We start from the raw sequence: 19019 nt of genomic DNA, 5'->3' as shown, positions 1-19019 counted from the left end.
AACATGTCGTGTAAGGTGTAATACGCTTTGGAATACTACCCCCTCACCAGTTCTGGCGACGGGGGTAGCATTCCACCCTTCTAGAGGGAGAAGACATGTTGGTAACCTGTAACCCCGGTTAAAGTCAGACATAGCCTCAGCTCCACAAGATGGATGCTGCCACCGAGACACAAGTCTGCCCTCCTGTTGCTGGGAGTCCTCCCAGCGCAGGAGGCAAGGACAAAGGGTTTCCTGTCAGGGGCGGTGCCAGCACCGTCCCAGACAGGATTTTGTGTATCCTAGGTAGGCAGGGCTTTAGAGGAAGGTGACTGCAAGTGGCACCCCGGTGCTCACTATGCATAGGCCGGCTTGAACCAGTTCCAGGGGCACACCAGCCCCTGAGCTGGGGAAAAGCCCGCCAAAGGAGAGGGGTGTAACCACCCCCCTCCTAGTCCCACCCATAGGGCAGGACTTAGTCGCGTGCCAGCCCCCTTTTTCAGGATAAAGGTAGGAGCAGGCCCCCTTCCAAATTAGATCATCTTTGAATCCTGAACCGACTTTCCACGAAAGGAACTCAAGACTCTTCTCAAGATTTCTCCCTTGTGACTGAGGAGTAGTCACCCTGCAGCAGCAGGCACCATCCAAGCATCGCGGTCTGCTGTAAGTCTCTCCTCCGGATCAAGACTGCCCAGCTCGACGAGAACCGGCTTCCCTGGCACCTCTGACCTCTACCTGCATCTTCAGCCCAGCTGAGACCCGTGGGTGTGACGAGACCTCGAGGGACTGGCCATCTTCAAGACTGCACGACGCTTGCCCAGCACGACCACCGAGTGACCCTCGACCGAGTGCTTTGGGGTAAGAGAAGCCCCAACCCTGAGCAGCTCCAGCTCCGAAGTTCAGCCCCCTTGCATCCACGAGATCTGCGTGGGGCCCTTCTGCTTTTTGCTGCTCACCGCGTTGTCCAGGTCACTTGCCCGTTGGCTAGTGACCCTCTGACGACGAACTTCGACGACAAACCCCGCTGGTCTGGTTGCTCCAGACTGGCCCTTGCTCCCCTTCAACAGAGGAGCACCCCGGACCCTCCTGGTCCACTCCAGACTCCATTTTAAGTCCACCGCGTGGGCTTGCATTTGCCAAGACTTGTTGCCCCAATCCTGGGTCCAGCGACGTCGACAGCAGATATCTTCGTGGGACAGCTCGCACCTCCATCCTGGTCGCCGACAACGCCTCCTGGTCCGAGAGACTGCAGAGCCCAGCAGCGCCCACTCACCTGGTCGAGGTGACTTCACCCGGTGCCACTCTGGTGCCCACTTAATCACTGGCTAGTGATTCAGAACTTGGTCCCCTCTGCTTTCAGGTCTACCTCTTCACCGATCCAGGCTTGGATCCTCACGAACTTCTTCACTGGTCGCCTGCCAGCAACTTCTTTCTTCAGGCTCCTGGTTCATCAACGAAGAAACCCGACGACACTTGAACCCTATGCAGCCGCAGCCCCTGGGCTAGGTAAACCGAGTACTCCGGTGCTCCAGCGTAGGCCAACTTTCTAAGTGTCTAGATCCACTTTCGTTTTTGATCTACCTAGTCGGGTTCGCCCGAAAACACTAACTTTGCATTTCACTAGAATCAATAGACTTTGTTCCGCATTACGCGTGGGAGTTCCCACTCTGCACACGACGTCCCTAGGTCTCCTGCTAGTAATCTAAAGGTTCAGTAGTCCAGTCCTAGCGATCCCAAAGCCTATGAGAGTAGTACTTACCTGCTAGTAATTTCGCATTCCACTTGTACAGTATATGGTTTTTCGTGCCCCTCGGGCATTCGTGTAAATTGTGCGACTTTAAGTATTTCTTTAAGAGTTTTGTTGTGTGCTTAGCTCCCTGTCTCATAAAGAGCCAGGGTAGTCTTGTTATAAATAAATATCTGTTTATTTTCATAACAACTTGTGTGATGTCCTTTCACTTGGTGTTCAAGGGGTATATGTGATGGTAAAACAGCTGGCTTAACACGCCCTCTAGAGTCTTAGCCTTAGACTGCTCGTATCCATGCTACTAGGATAGCTGGTCTATAAGGTTGACTTACAACCAATCATCAATAAGGGCTGTTGGAATGATACATAGTGATCACTAGAATAGTGAGCACTGCATATCAGGCCAACTTCTCACATCTTGGATCTGGCCTAGTGTATGTTAACCCTTGTGTCTTATTCAGGAATCTATCTTGACAGGTGTTTGTGGCTGTGGGCCAGATTAACCATTTTTACCAATCAGGATCTGTTCTGTTGTGAAGCAAAATAGTATGTGCGTCGACCACCCCTTCTGTAGTCTTATTACTATCCGGTGTAGGTGTTGGTATTGACGGTTTATTTAAATCTTTTATCTTAGCTAATCCAAGACAAGATGTCTGTTGAACAGTGTCATTCAAAAACATTATTTGTTCTGGGATAATGCAGGCTCTAAATAAAGCTTCTAATCCATGCACCTGCCAGTCTTTTGTGCCCCAGACAGTTTTTGTCTCAATGTTGTCTTTCCAAAAGTCAATGCCTAAAGTAGACTGTTGAGCATAAAAGGCTGCAGAATACATTTGCTTAGTATTAGTCAGCATACTTTTCATACCTGTCTTATTTAAATTTTTAAAGTAAAATGTTTCTGGATTTGAAACATTAAAACCTGAAAAGTATGAAAATTTACTGCAAAGCTCCCCCCACTGGAAGGAGACTCCCGGTGCACAGCAATGAAAAGACACTCCGGTCTTATGTTTATATATTCAGTTCATCCAAAGTTCAATCAGGAATGCTGAACGAGTTCCTCAGTAATTTATTCCATAAATCATAATTTCCAAAACATAATTCGTCAATGCTTCAAAGTGCATGAAAACAACATCATCCATAAACGATATCATCCAGTCATCACAAGTCCCAATGCATTTCGGGTTGAATTAAAGCCCTTCCTCAGGGGATCGCTCTATAAACATAAAGGAAAACATAAAGGTATCAATGCCATTGCCACACAATAATTGCGCCGCAACCATGTCCTCGAAGTGGTGTTGAATACAACTTGCAATGTGTGTGAGAATTTAAAAACAAACCTCACCCTGTGTATTCACGGGTTCAAGAAAAGTGATAATCAATCCAAAACAAACGGGCGCCCACGGAAGACTGAGTGAAACACGCTGCTGTGCGTGACCATGCTCATTAGCCAAAGTGCCCTAAAATAACGCGCTGATGTCCAAACGTGCAGAGCGCATGAAATGTGCATGCAAAGTGCCCACTTAGTCAATGAATTAGAAACATTGCGGCGTCAGCCATGTGAAAAACTGGTAAAAGTGCGCGGCATACGCCACGTGGAAAATTCGTGATGGAGCGCGTCAAAGACCCGCCAGGGTCACATAGCCTACTACATCAGTAAACAACGTCCTCGGCAGAGGTACTCACATGATGCGGAGTCTACGAACTGTCTCGGTGTGTAAACAGCTCGCTACCTCGGGATACGAGAATGCATGCAAGTTAATAGACGCGGAAAGTGAGAAATAAAGGTAGGACTAAAAAAAGGATACTCGCGGCCATCTTAGAGTGGTGAAAAACGAAAATACACCAACCCAAACCAGAAAACAGTGCGCTGAGTATAAAACCCAAACCCAATGAAACATGCTTGCCCTATATTCATGCTGATATGAATAATATGGAGTGACTAAGAACTGTGAAACAGGAATAACGAGTGTCCATCTCTCAAGACACATGGTGTGCCAGGCATAAATGAAATCAAAAAGTTACATCAACAATGTACATTTCAGATATAACACAAAAATTCCATTCGATCATTCAATCCGTGTGGCTGCATCGTCGCCATGAAGCGGATCCAGAAGTTCTCTCTCTTAAGTAAAGTGTTCTTGTTGTTGTGTGTCAATTTCACTTGCTCCAATATGAGAAATTTCAACTGGGCTACAGTGTGTTTATGTTCAACAAAATGAGCTGCAACTGAAGACTTGATGTTACCAGTCCTAATGTTACTCTGGTGTTCCAGCAGCCGTGCTCTGATTTTCCTTTCTGTGTGACCCACATAACACTTCCCACAGGGGCATTTTAACATGTAGATCACGTTGGCAGAATTGCATGTGGCATTCACTCGTAATTTGATGGGGTGACCCTTCATGGGGTGGTTGGTGACACTGCCTGATATGCAATTGTTACAATTGCTACAGTTGTAGCAAGGTCTTAAGCCTTTGTATGTTGTCGCCTGGTTCTGCTTCCTGGGTTTCGACAAAATCTCCTTAATGTTGCGTCCCCTGGTGTACGCAAATAAAGGTGGCAATGTAAAGGCTCCTTGGAAGTCAGGTTCCAAACTCAGTAGAGACCAGTGGTTGGAAATGATTTTTCTGAACTGGCTGCTCATGACAGAATACTTGGAGACCACTACCATCCGGGTGTTCTCAGTTTTAGGTCGGACCTGTAAGAGGTCTTCTCTGTTCATGTTACCACACCGGGTAATCGCATTCTCCAATGTCTGTTGAGGGTACCCACGGCCCTTGAACCTGTCAAACATGTTTAGCATCTCTTGTTGGCACACATCGTCAGAGGATACTATGCGTTTGACACGCATCAATTGTGAGAGAGGCAAATTTTGTTTCAACCGGGGTTGGTGAAAGCTCTGATGATGTAAAATGGAGTTTCGATCAGTTGGTTTACGAAAGATGGTCGTGGTCACTCTACCAGCTTTTCGTTCAACTTTCACATCTAGAAAGTGAATGCATTCCCTGTCGTAGTTCCAAGTGAACTGTACTCGATCGTTCACACGATTCCAGGAATTGAGAAAATCTTAGAGCTCGCTTTCTGTTCCTGCCCAGAGCATGAAAATGTCATCTATAAATCTCAGATAGAGCTTCCCCTTGAGGAGCCAAGATGGTTGATTCAAAACGTGAGATTCTTCAAAGAATTTCATAAAAAGGTTCGCGTACGATGGAGCTGCGCAATTGCCCATGGCTGTCCCGCATAGCTGGTGAAACCATTCATCAAGTGCTGTGAAATAACTGTGGTACAAGGTAAATACCAATAGTTCTAAAAGAAAAACCTTTAAGTCAGCTTCCAGGTCGGAGTTGACCAGTTCATGTTCCACAGCCATTATTCCAAGATCATGAGGTATACAAGTGTACAGTGAACAAACATCCACTGTGCACAATATCAACTCCTGGTCTTTAAGCGGTTCAACAGCTTGTTGTAATTTGATGAGAAAGTCAGTGGTGTCCCTGACATGTGATCTTGTCTTCTGTACAAATGTCTGAAGATATCTGTCCAGGAACTTGCCTGTCGTTTCATGAATGCTCCCTTTGGTCGAGACTATGGGTCTCATCAGCGGTCTTGTGGGGTGCTTGTGCACCTTGGGCAGCATGTGCAATATAGGAGGTCTGGGATTCATGGGGGTGAGATAGCGTCTTGCTCGATCATTAATGGTCCCATTATCAAAGGCCTTACTGATCATATCAATGAGAATGGAGGCAAACTCATTGGTGGGATCCGTTGTTAAAGGAGCATAAGTGTTCAAATCCGAGGTGTGAGCACGAACCTGTTCAGTATAATATGTAGTGTCCATGATCGCAAGTGCGCCTCCCTTATCTGAAGTTAAACACACAATTGAAGTGTTGTTCGCTATTTTTTGCAGCGTGTTCTTTTCACTTTTAGTTAAATTGTCATGTTTGATCTTGGACTGAAAGGGAAGTCGTGCAATGTCCCTCTTGACTAAATTTTCGAAAATGTTGATAATCTTGTGACTCACAGGAGCCATAAAAGTACTGTGTGGCCGTAGTCCACGCAACATGTCTTCCTCATGCATGGGTGTAGTTGCCACGTTGTCAAAATAGTGTCTGAGACGGATGTTCCGAAGCAATTTGAAAGTGCTTACCTCTAAATCCAACGTGTTGGTGTTGGTTGTCGGCACAAAAGATTGTCCTTTCTGTAGAACCCGTGTTTCCTCCTCATCCAATCTGGTGGAAGAAATATTGATCACCAAGTTATCAAGCTTCGTCATTTCCGACGATTGCTCCTGGTGCCCTTTGCCTTTTCTTTTTCTGCCTCTGCGGGTCTTGCCCCGCCTGGGTCGGTGGATTGGTTCTGGCCCTGCTCTAAAAAATGAACCGCAGTGTTGGAGGTTGACGGTTGTTGCTGTTCAGCAGTTGGTTTGGTCTCTTTCTGTGTCCTTGTGTCCCTTTCGGAAGATGAAGTCTCATTCTCAGAATACGGATTGTATGGACGATTAGGGCATCGGCGGGCGTACACTTCTGCCCAAGTGTACACCTCGCCGAGCTTATAGTCTATGGTGTCCCTTTTGTATTTGCAGAACTTGCGTTCCTGAGTCTCCCGAGTGTGTTTATCAAGTTGTGCGTTGACATCCTCAAGCATCTTCGCCAGATCCGTGGGATCCATGGCATTATCCAGCTCAGTACGTACGGTTTTGATTTCCTGTGCTAAATCTTCAAGGGTTTTAGACAGTTCCTCCACTATCAGAAGGATTAAATCAAGCGAGCATTTGTTGAGGATGGCGTACCATCTCTCAACAAATCTCACATTGTTCTTGCATAATAAAGGTTTGAGGGGTACTCGAAGGCCCCTCGGGATCCGCTGGGCTCGGTGATACCGCACCAGTGTACAAGCGTGCAGTTTTTGGTTGGATTCCTTTTTGAGTAAATAGAGCAGTTGTTTAATGTTACTCTCTGCGCTGCGGGTGCTCGCAGCTGCAGCTACCTCTTCCTGGATCATACCATAAATTTTATCAGCATCCCCCGCCGTGAAGGCGAAGGTGTCGGCTTTAAGATCGGTCATGTTGGATATCGAATCGTAATTCATTGTGAAGGTCAATGGCGTGCCAAGTCTGGGGCACAGAAAATTGTGAACAAACAAAGAAGTGAGAACAGACTTGCACAGCTCGGTAAATCCAAGGTCTTTTTTTTTTGTATCTGTGGCACGCCACAGATACAAAAAAACAAACCTTGGATTTACCGAGCTGTGCAAGTCTGTTCTCACTTCTAAGTATGAAAATTTGTCATAAAAATGTTTTTGAGCTACCCTTCGGTGGCGTAGGACAATGTTCCCATTGGTTACATTTCAGTACATTTCTAGGGTTTGCAGATTTATGAAAGAAATGATGACCATAGTGATTATAACAGTAAATTTGTTCATAATCTGATGAACCTTCTAAGTATTCATGATTTGTAAATTTTGCAGACATTTCTAAGTCTGCCATCATATTATTAATAGTCTCAAAGTCCCAGGTTGGACTATGGAAATGCCCTCTACACAGGAGCCTCGGCCAAACTCCTGAGACGGCTACCACGCATCCAGAACGCCTCTGCATGCCTGATCCTCGACATCCCTCACCGCAGCCACATAACACCCCACCTGAGAGACCTGCACTGGCTCCCGGTCAACAAGAGGATAACCTTCAAGCTCCTCACCCACGCACACAAGGCACTCTGCAACATCGGACCAACGTACCTCAACAGACGACTCGGCTTCTACACCTCCACCCGCCAGCTCCGCTCCGCCGACCTCTCCCTCGCTACAGTGCCCCGCTTCCAAAGAGCGACCTCAGGCAGCAGATCGTTCTCCCACCTCGCCACCAAGACCTGGAACACCCTCCCCATCCACCTATGGCAGACCCAAGACCTGCTGACCTTCGGAAAACTCCTCAAGACCTGGCTTTTCGAGCAGTAGCAGCATTCCCCACCCCAGCGCTTTGAGACCCTCACGGGTGAGTAGTGCGCTTTACAAATGATATGATTGATTGATTGATTGAATCATCAGAAAAGGTGCTGGATGAAACAAAGTCACTAAAGGAAACCTTGAATTGGTGTGGAATCTTCAACAGCTCTGCAGGACCAAAGATGTCATAATCAGTTCTATCCCAAGCTATACCACCAGGTATAGGAACAGCTGTGATGTTCACTGATGATAAGTCTCTTTGTTCACGATGGGATGATTTGTGTGGTTTGAGGAGTAAGTAGTTGTTGTTACTTACTGTGTCCTTTTTACTATATCTCCAATTGATCAGTATTCCCAAGGTAAATACCAGAGTTAACCAAAGTAGAAGAAAAAGTACACCCAACACAATCCATAGTTCAATCCATGGTGAAACCAGATATGTCTTTTCCAGTTGATGAAAAAGTTCTGTTACTTGTTCTTTAAAAGTTCTTTTAACTGGCGTCGTTTCAGGTTCGCTGAACGAATCAAAGTTAATGAAATAGCCAGGGGCAGTTCTGTCAATTGTAGGGATTGCTTCAGGATCTGATGAAATCGCTGGAACCACTTGAGTACTTGTCATATTAGTATAGTCAGATGCTATTTCATTGTAGACAGGCGTTTCTAGGCAACCTGTTATTTGGGGCTCAAGAGGCACAAGTTCCATGGCTTTGTTGCATAGTCCTTCTTTTCGCTCTGCAGATTTTTCAAAGGTGATGAGTCTCTCAGTTTGAACCTCTTGGATTGTAGCCAGATTAGGGCGTCTGCTACATCTTTGAAGTCCACTTGGCCTACTACTTATGATTGGCCACATGATGTGGTTAGACTAGGTCGGTGGATACAAACCTGCTCTCTTTTTTACTAGCAAGGGGCAGCAGTATTACTGTTCTTGATCCTTGGAATGCTAGGACAGGTACTGGTTGTCTGTAAGAAGGCCCAAATTCCCTCTTGTCCGCGATCTTCTCTCTGACTAGATCCCAATCTTTGGAATCGAGGCAGGCCTTGCTGGGACGGGTGATTTCTCTTCAGTGGTCGTTGGCTTCAGGAGCACGTTGCTTTGGCTTTTTCTTATTTCATTTAAGTCCTGCAAAACAGCCAAACGGTCTTTGATATCAAAAGGTTTTTGTTTTACCACTTAAGTGTGACGATCAAGGTCTTGGACAATCATTCTAATTCCGAAAAGGATTTCATATGGAGTGATTCGCCATAGAGAACTTCTTGGCAGATTATTAAGACTACGTAGGACACTTACTAGATGTTTGACCCACCCGTCACCCGAGCCTAGTACCCTTGTTGTTATAGATTGCTATATGTCCTAGTTTTTTACTCTCCACTACCGAATTTCCCTCAGGATGGAATGGACTAGAATACCGCAATGCAATACCCAATTTGGCCATGGCCTCCTTATAAGCTCGAGAGCTTAACGCAGGACCCTGGTCAGAATGTAGCCTGCTGATTGCGTATGTGCCAATAAAGACTCGCAAATCTTTTATAACAGTTTGAGCGTCAGCTGAGCGCTGAGGCCACATCCAAATAAATCTTGAGCACAAATCCACTGCGACCATGATATATTTATAGTTACCATCCCTCTGTAAGGGACCGCAGTGGTCCAGGTAAACGCAAGCCAATGGGGGCTTCTGCACAGGACATTTAACTGTAGAGACTTTCATCTTTTGGCAGATTTCACATTCAAAAACATAGTTTCTGGTTTGTTTCCTCATGCGCGGCAACAGTATCTGTGTTTTAATAACGATACTGTAGCGGAAACAACTGCGTGTGCAGAGGCGAGCCCTTCATGTGCTGCTAAGATCGGTCCTAATCTATGTTCCATGTTTGGAATTACTCTATCCCCCACTCCAGAGATTCGAGCAAACGGAACATTATTTGCATCTGTTATGTATGAGTATTTGAGTGGAAAGCCTTTTGGTAATGTTTTACCACTGTCTTTGCTTGAAGCATTGACAGCTTGCATTATTTCGCTGTCTATTTTTGTTTTTGAACAAGTGATTGCAGCTACGGAACCCGTTTGCACAGCTGCCTTCGCAGCTTCATCTGCCAATAAATTCCCTGTAACGTGAACGCCATCACGTTGATGACTCAGTGTAAGTATCACATGAGTCTTTTGTAGTTCTTGTCGTAACTGAACTACTTGTTCCCAAAGAAACTTATGCTTGTTTGTGCCGCCTTTTGCATCTTTGAAACCGTTTTCAATCCAGTTCTGCAAGTATTCATTGTAAGATTGAACGCAATAATAGGAATCGCACACTATGAGTGTGGGGAAGTCACAATCAATATTTTCAAGCGCAATCTTCAATGCTTGTAGTTCAGCTCGCTGAGCTGTACAATCTCCTAGAGATTGAGTTTTAGTGACCATTGCTCGGAATTTGCCATCTCACCAGTGACTGTTAACGATCGCGCACGCACTATAAGCTTAGTTACCCCCAATAGCGGATGTAAATGTAAATGTAATGTAAATGTCATGGTACTTATGGAGCGCACTGTCACCAGACGGTCACCTTGCGGTGTCGCCTATTCGGCTTCCAGGCGCTGATACTCATACCACTGTGGAACCCCTCCTGGCTTTCCCTGTGAAGTGCCCACTCCTGGGCACCCCCAGGGTGAAGCCAGGCATCCTTAGCGCTGTTGGGGCCGGTGTGGAGGCTAAGCAAGCTATTGCCCAGAGTTGCAGCGTGGGGCCCGTGATTAGAATAGGCACCGAGGCAAGAATTAACAGGTCCAAGGAAATTGAGCCCGAGACCCCGCCGAGGCAGGAATCGAACCCTGGTCCCTGGCCAGAACTCTGCATCAGGGTCTGCCGCGCTAACCATTGAGCCACACTCCTCCACGCATGTGCTGATCCGTCTGTATATATTATACATCCATACTGTTCTAGAGGCAGAATCTCAGTAGGCAGAGGCCATTCTTGTTCATATTGTAGAAATTCTTGCGTTTTCAAATAAAGGTCGCAAACGTATTCAACGTCTGTTGCAGCAAGAGAATTAACCCATTCTATCCATCTAGGATGTAAAGCCTTAGCATTTGGAATGCTCGCTTTCATCACTGCCTCTAAGGCAGGTACAGGAGTGATGACCATTATGCGCTTACCCTGTGCGAGGGCTCACTCTTTTGCTACTACAGTTTGAACTGCTGTCAGAATTTTTTCTGTAGAAGTGAATTTCATTTCTGCTTGTGTGTACAAGTGTGATTTATACGCAATAGGTACTTTTTCTCCTTCATAAAAGGTTAAGTACGTTAATCCGCATCTTCCTGGAATAATTCGGATCACTAGGTTACGTACGTTTACTCGTGTTTGTAAATGTGTTGTTGCTAACATGCCTGTTGGCACTGAACGCAAAATTTCTGTGTGTTTTTGAGTCCAATTAATTGTTTTTAAATCAGGTTTGATTAATTCATACAGAGGTTTAACCCTTTCTGCGTAATTTAGAATGTAAGTTCTTCAGAAATTTAGGAAACCTAGAATTGACTGTAAGTTTTTCAGTGTTTTCGGAGGTTGGAGCAGCGCACATTTCTCTAGAAAGTTTGCTGCCAGGCTTCTGCCTTCATTTAATAATTCATATCCTAGAAACAGGACGTTGAGGTGGGCAATTCGTGATTTTTCTAAATTGAACTTATATCCCTCAGAGGCAAAGACCAATATTATGGTGTTCATCCTGTTCAAGTGCCTATCCAAGTCATCGTCTGTTAGACAGATATCATCGACATATGATAACGCTTCATCATCATACGTTTGTAGTAACTCTGTTACTCTGGCTGAAAATAACCCTGGACTATTCTTGTATCCCTGGGGGAGACGACAGATTTGACGCTATGACCCCATGATTGAGAAAGAGGTCAAATACCTACTTTCCGGTGCAATGTTTTGACAGAAGAAACTGTTGGAAATATCTAATGTAGGTTTATATTTTTTGCGCACAATGTTATTCATTGGTGCTGCACTGTGTGCATTTTGTACTTCAAAAGTTTTGCAACAAGAGTTTAGATGTCTGTAATCCAAAACTAGACGATATGTATTGTCTGGTTTGGAGACAGGAAACAAAGGATTGTTCTTTGACGAGGTGCATGTTTCAATCACCAGTTGGTATTCAAATTGATCTAATATCTCCCTGACCTGTTTTTTAGCTTCTTGCTTAACTGGGTACTGACTTTGTGCAGTTGGCTGAGTTTTTAACTGGATTTTATGTTGAGAATCCTCATCACATCCTACATGATTTTTAATTAATGCAGGAGCCTGGGCTAATGCCCATTTCTTGGCATAAGTATATTTTTTACGAATTGGAGTATGATTGGAGAAGGCTGGCATAATGATGTCTTCGCCATGTGTGTACTCCCTGACAAATTCAGGTGGCCAGTCTTGTTCAGCTAGAAGAATCTCATAACCGAGAGCTTCTCCCAAAAGAGTGGCCTTATTTTTCTAGATATATCCCCCTCCATCCGGAGTGCTATTTCGTATAACTTGTGTGGGACACTAACCCTGGTATCAGCAGTTTCAACTTGGATGTACTCATTCAAGTCCACTGTCTCCAGATGATCCTTCAAGATCTTGCGAGCTATGGTTACTTCTGCTGCGCTGTCCAACATTGTCTGAGCCAACTCCCCGTTCTTGAGTTGTGTCCTCAATATTCTCGGCATGTCTGATTTTTAGACCTGCTACCTTCTTTTTGGTAAATTGAGTTTTCTTATTTTTTGGAATGTGTTGATCATCTTTGGACTTCACGCGTTCTTCGTTTTGTTCTGACTGTCCTCTTCTTTCGGATTTCTGTGATGAAGTCTGAAAGGTACGAGAGGAACGTGTATCAGTATCTTGATATCTATCAGGTTTTCTCAAATTATCCCTATTCATGAGGTTATACCTCCTTTCAGAGGGCTCCTTTTGAGGAGACCTACCCCGGGATTGAGAACGCTTCTCTTTAGAAGTTTGTTTAGTGTTCTCCCACTTCTTTTTAGAAAGAGTGAGAGTGTTTTTAATAAAGGCCTTTCCAGGACTTTCAGTCAGCTGGTGTTTCACTGGTTTACCACTCAAACTGTCTCTACCTAGTTCTTCATAGGATTTTTCTATTATTCTGGCCAGTTCGTATGGTTGCTCATTTACATCAAATTCTCTTAGCTTTTGGCGGATCGCCACGGATGCTGCTTCACCTTTAATATTAGCTAATATTATTGTTGAGACCTGTTTGAAATCCTTCAATAATTTCATGCCTAGATTTAAAGCAGGCTCTGCCCCGTATTCATTTTGAATCTGTTTCAGAACGTCTGGTATTACCGCCATAGACGGAACACCTTGTTTTTTGGTGTAGACTGCAGCAAAGACTGAACCCCAAGTGTTGCAGTCCTCCAGGTGTGGTGCGATCCCCATTGGTAAACAGATTGTTAAAATCCTGTGTTTCTCATGAGGAGAAGTATCCGGAAATACTGCCTTGATTTGAGTAATTTTTAGATCTGTCCAGAATGGAATTTGTTCCCTTTTTGTGGGTAATTTACAAATGACTGATTGTATAGTCTGTGGTGTGATTTTATTTGTGTTCCCCTGGTAAGGGGTGTGTTGTGGAATCCTTAAAGGAGGTTGGACTGTTAGAGTCAGCATGACATATTGAACCAATTGTCAATGGATTTGTATTAGTTGTTTTAGTTGGACTAATAGTTCCGCATCTGATATTTCTTCAATGGCAGGATGTGGTGTATAGCTGGCCAATACCGGCCATGTTGCTCCTGGTCTACCTTGTGGACCGAGCCTGGTAATGTGATTTTGATGTTGTAGGGCGCATTTAAACCAGAGCGCATGCTCTTGGTAAGTTAGTGGAATTTTAATATCCTCGAAAGGAAGGTATTTCGTTGGATGTTCCTCTTCTTTGTAAAAGTGGAACACATGTGTTACTGGATTCGCTTCAGGGAAGATAATCCATGAATAGAATACCTCTGTCTGACGTTATTCATGTGCCTCTATTACAAAAATTACCCTATCACCTCTTGATGATAGGCCATTTGTTATAAATTTTATAGAGATGGCTTTCCTTAAATTTTCTGGGATGATTACAGCATCCGCATCAGTTTCTTAGAAACTTGTAACGTCAAAGCCTGCTACGGCATTATTGCCTGTAGCTCCACCGTTCTCGGGGTCACTCATTTTGTTGACTGTAAGTTTGCAGAGCAAGTTTCAAGGAAACAAAGATAAGGTGCACAATATTTTGGAACACTGTATACTTCAACGTTAAACAAACCAAAAACTAATACATAGGATTCTCGTCCTACTCAGTTATGGCGGATATTTTATCCGTTTACCCACTCCAGACATCTATTGGATTATTTACGGGAAAAAGGGGTCTCTGAGAAAAGCATGACTTAGTTACTTTAGTATCTAGCGTTAAATTAGTGCCTTACCAAATGTTGGGCGCCATGTGGTGTAGTTCCTATATTCCCAATAGGCTCTGCGCATTGGAATAATATATCCTATAGATTAGACATAGGACTGAGGTCGACTAGGTCTCTATTGAATATATTAAACTTAATAGTGAATGTCAGCGGTCACTAGAAACTTTCTCCAATTCACAAGAAGGGATTTGTTTCTGACAACCGCATAAACATGACAACTTTGTTTCCCAAGAATAAGACATATATCTCTAGAGTCGCGGAAACAATAGATAAGTATTTCAATCAGTCAATTGTGCATGCTTCGTTTCAACAGAGTTGCAGAGAAATAGAGAGACAGGCGTTTTCAATAAAAAAGGTTTATTGAACAGTCTTCATTCCCACGCAAGAGAAGTGAACTGCTACAATCGTTAAGCAGACTGCAAAGTATAATGCGTACAGCAAGAACAATATTATAAAATAATACTGTAAGAGCATTGTATGCTTTCTAAGCCATATAAAAATACATACATAAATTAAAGTGAGTAAAGATACTCAACTGGTGTTTTCTAAAATACGCCTACCTCAATGTACCTAACCTAAGTCTAGTACGCGGGAAGAAGTAAGTATTGTGTAGCATATGTTTAGTATTCTTTTGCCAAGAATCTACCAAAGGTTTCTAGGTTCTAATCAGCTCCATACCTTGGTTAGAATGAAGGAGGTCTGGTATCTCTGTCTCGGGACTCGATTTCCCAACACACCGCTAGGGGAGCTTGGAAACACTGGAGCTGGATTCTCGGCGAGAGAAAGGTAGCCTTTTGATCAGTGCGTCAGCTTGCGGGTCGGCTTCCTTCGGCACTTGCTGTAGCGAGCTGCGTCGGGCAAGTAGATAGTCGAACTGCTCCGAACCACCGTGCCTTGCTAGAGCAAGTAAAGGTCTATTTATACCCTGAAGGTGTCTAGTAATGCCATAGTTTGATGTAAAGTCGGGCATAATAACGTCAGGAAAGAACCCCTAGGGAATAGTCGTTCTTTGCAAAGTACAAGAGTTCTTGGACGAATCAATAATTAAGGAAGGGGAAGTTCCCTAACTGCTTAAGCCGATTTTCCAAGAAATCGTTGTGACGTTTGGTACGGGTCGAAGTAGCCATGCCTGTATTTGGTCTGCATGGACTATGTCTAAATAAGGGCTTGATTGCTATGCCTATATTAGGGCAATGTGAATTGTACCTATATAAGGGCATGAATGGGGAACATTCACTCGGAGCTTAAAACGCTACACAACCTTCCTTCACCTTTAGTTTTTCTAAATGGTCAGCCCGAATTGGCACAGGCATGAACAGACATTGGTCCAATAGAGACCTACGACATACAGACTCCTGCCCCGCTCCCTCGTGAGTTATAATAAGGCTGGAAACAATTTGAGATTACTTGCATCCCAGATAATAGGGGCGTGGCCTGAAAGTTTAGGATCAACTCGAACTCGTGGGTCAGAGCCATGGCTTATTAACATACAGGGAGCAAAACACACTGAATGGAATGAGGCCACAAATAGTTACAAAGGAATGAGATTAATTCAAGCATTTCCATTCCTTGCTGTGTGCGTTTCTCAGAACACAGTTAGTAGTACAGTCAATTGATTGATGGCTGTGTGGCAAGTTCATGTGAAGGTTTTGCGATCCTGAAACCTCCTCCTGCGGGTTGACAGTGAGCACCTTTTATTCTCCCACGTTGTCTCTCTCATGTAGAGATGTTACATTTACAACTGAAGTTTTTGTCACATTGACAACGCTGATAATATTTTTTCTGGTTGTGGGTTCTCTCCTGTTGAATTAAACTGAATCATTTACTGAAGCGTTCAGGCATTTAGAACAAGGATTATGTTTTCTACCATTTGTGAGTTCTCTCATGTTCAATAAGATCTGATTTTTTACTGAAGCTTGTCCAGAATTCAGATCACTGATGAGGTTTTTGACCAGTGTGAGTTCTCTCATGGTGAGTGAGACCGGCTTTAAGACTGAAACATTTCTGGCATTCTGAGCACAGATAACGCTATTCACCAGTGTGGATCATCTTGTGTCGGATGACACTGGCCTTACAACTGAAGCTTTTTGGTTACTCTGAGCACTGATAAAGTTTGTACCCAGTGTGTGTTCTCATATGTTGACTGAGATGGTCTTTCCGACTAAAGCTTTTCTGGCATTCTGTGCACTGATAAGGTTTTAGTCCAGTGTGTGTTCTCTGATGTCGAGTGAGATTATCTCTCTGACTGAAGCTTTTTTGGCATTCAGTGCATTGATATGGTTTTAGCCCGGTGTGTATGTGCTCATGTTGAGTGAGACAGATTTTCCGTCTGAAGCTTTTCTGGCACTCAGAGCACTGATAAGGTTTTTGCCCGGTGTGTATAAGCTCATGTTGAGTAAGACGGGCTTTCAGCTTGAACCTTTTATGGCATTCAGAGCAGTGATAAGGCTTCTGGCCAGTGTGGGATCTCTCGTGTACAGTGAGGCTGCCTTTATCGATGAAACGTTTTTGGCATTCAGTGCACTGATATGGTTTTATCCCAGTGTGAGTTCTCTCATGATGAGTGAGACCATATTTCTGACTGAAACATTTTTGGCATTCAGAGCACTGATAAGGTTTCAGCCCGGTGTGAGTCCTCTCGTGTTTAGTGAGACTATGTTTCAATCTGAAGTGTTTCTGGCATTCAGAGCACTGAAACGGTTTGTGCCCAGTATGGACTGTTTCATGCTGAGTTAAACTGGCTTTCACACAGAAGCTTTTTTGGCACTCAAATCACTGATATGGTTTTATCCCAGTGTGAGTTCTCTCATGATGAGCAAGACTAGATTTCTGACTGAAGCTTTTCAAGCATTCAGAGCACTGATAGGGTTTCTCCCCAGTATGAGTTCTCTCATGTTGAATTAATTGGGCTCTCTCACTAAAGCTTTTCTTGCATTCAATGCATTGATAAGGTTTTTCTCCAGTGTGACTTTTCAAATGTGAAATGAGAGACGTTTGGTGCCGGAAGTCTTTCTGGCATTCAGAGCACTGATAAGGTTTCTGTCCAGTGTGGATTCTCCTGTGTCGAGTAAGACTGGCTTTATGACTGAAGTTTTTTTGACACTCAGAGCACTGATAAGGTTTTTGTCCAGTATGGATTCTCACATGTTGAATGAGATAGCTATTGTGACTGAAGTATTTCTGGCATTCAGGACACTGATATGGTTTTTGTCCAGTATGGATTCTCACATGTTGAATGAGATAGCTATTGTGACTGAAGTATTTCTGGCATTCAGGACACTGATAAGGTTTTTGCTCTGTGTGTTTTCTCTCGTGTTCGGTGAAGTGGGACTGGTAACTACAACTGTTCTCACATTTATTACATTTATTCAAGTTTTGTGTATCCCCAAGTTTGGTTCGGTCCTGGATACATGTCATGTTAAGACTGAATTTAATACAAGAGACTTTACTTGTTTAAGTTACGCTCAGCATTAACTTCTAAAATACACTGCAGATGGTCTTCTTAACATTTGTATTCAACTAAATATAGCTTTTATTCGGAGATCAATGTTCTTGTCTTTCAAGGCAGCCTATCTAAATTGTCTTATAACTGTCACCTCGGTGCCCCATATTTTTATTAAGATGCCCCTCATAGAGTTATTTTCTGCACCTTATGTTCACATTAGTTCCCTCAAGTTAAATTAAGCTCATTGTGACTACAGTTTCATGTTGGAGTTTTAAAAGCACTGATAAGGTCTTTGTGGTTTAGTACTTACATGATAAGTATATTTGTTCATACAAGTAATGACGGAGGATTAAAACATGCCAGTGTGATTTTATGAATTATTGATAGCATAATGCTGGCCTTTTGTAAGCTTCATATTCCAGTGAGGCCCCAAAAGGTACACAATCAACTTTGGAGGTCTGACACACTTGGAAATACCTTAGATCAACCCAAAAGACAGAGGTGCTAAGGAAAATCTATTTATATTAGAAATGATAATGCAGTGTCTTTGTTGTAATGACTTCTGAGAAAGAGCATTTACAATTATGTTCTTTAAACAAGGCTTGTTGTTTTAAATTCTTGTATGAATTAGGTTTTGTTTGAGCGGGTTTTGGGTCTCCATAGCATTCCTCATAAACCATCAGACAGAATTTGCAACACTTATTATTGTCGAGTACACAGCGTGGGTATCAATCGTCACCAATGTTCTTCATACCATCAGTCTTGAAATGTTCCCTTCCAGTGAAAATAATCTTACAATTAGTAGTTGCGGTAGATTTCCAATTTACTTGTGTGTACAAAGAATATTTCAGAGGTTATTCAAAACCAAAAAGTGACACTTGGTAAATGCTTTTGGTCATTGCACATTAAGGATTTGACAAGAACTAATGAATGTAAGAAATTTGGGAAATCACTTTCACATTCAGAGGTTTCTTCCACATCGAATTCGTCACCATCCCTGCACATAGAATGTGTTTCTTCTTTAGTTATCTAAAATATTTTGACTTTCTTCAAAATAATCCTTTTTGGTATTTTTCCATAAATTGCAACGTTTCATTATCTGTTCGTGCTTCAGTAACCTGTAAAAATAGAGTTAGAAATTGTAAATGGACCCAAAGAAATGATACTTATGATCTCGTTCTCTGCAGCAGAAAGAAAGCATTTACAGAAACAAGATTGGAAATCAGTTTGAGTTGCAGTTCTGATAGAGGTGAAACAGCTTTTGGATACTGTGTAGATCAGGAGCTTGAGACCACTGGAACTCCAGGTTGTGAGATCAAAAGTAGTGAATACTGAAGAAAGAAACACAAGTTGAACATACATTGAGATACAGATTCTCAGAAGCGGCCAACTTCATCAATTTACTCTTTCTGTGACAAAGGCTAGCATCACAGTAAGGTATTAGTAACACATTCAATGAATTGTCAGATGTTGTCTACTCCCCTTCCC

At 43.4% G+C, this 19019-nt stretch overlaps 2 protein-coding genes across 3 annotated transcripts in view; both read right to left on the bottom strand.

The window, feature by feature from the left end:
• Positions 1 to 19019, bottom strand: part of LOC144803374 (uncharacterized) — a 101110-nt gene that overhangs the window by 36647 nt on the left and 45444 nt on the right. Inside the window, exon 4 of one of the 2 annotated variants that reach the window (XM_078671863.1) lies at positions 14427 to 18649. The exons of the other annotated variant lie outside the window; for it this stretch is intronic. Within the exon in view, the coding sequence (XP_078527989.1) occupies positions 18553 to 18649 (97 nt within the window). The 3' untranslated portion in view covers positions 14427 to 18552. Of the gene's footprint in view, positions 1 to 14426; positions 18650 to 19019 lie in introns of those variants that run through there. 2 annotated transcript variants of the gene reach the window in all.
• On the bottom strand, positions 14427 to 17503 carry LOC144803358 (uncharacterized). The gene has a single exon (XM_078671861.1). It carries the CDS (start codon positions 17501 to 17503, stop codon positions 16859 to 16861), a length of 645 nt encoding a protein of 214 aa, XP_078527987.1. The 3' UTR covers positions 14427 to 16858.

The sequence above is a fragment of the Lissotriton helveticus genome, chromosome 1_2 (assembly GCF_964261635.1).
Source record: "Lissotriton helveticus chromosome 1_2, aLisHel1.1, whole genome shotgun sequence".
Lineage (NCBI taxonomy): Eukaryota > Metazoa > Chordata > Amphibia > Caudata > Salamandridae > Lissotriton > Lissotriton helveticus.
The sequence above is the reverse complement of the archived record's forward strand: the minus strand, read 5'-3'. Positions and strand labels throughout refer to the sequence as shown.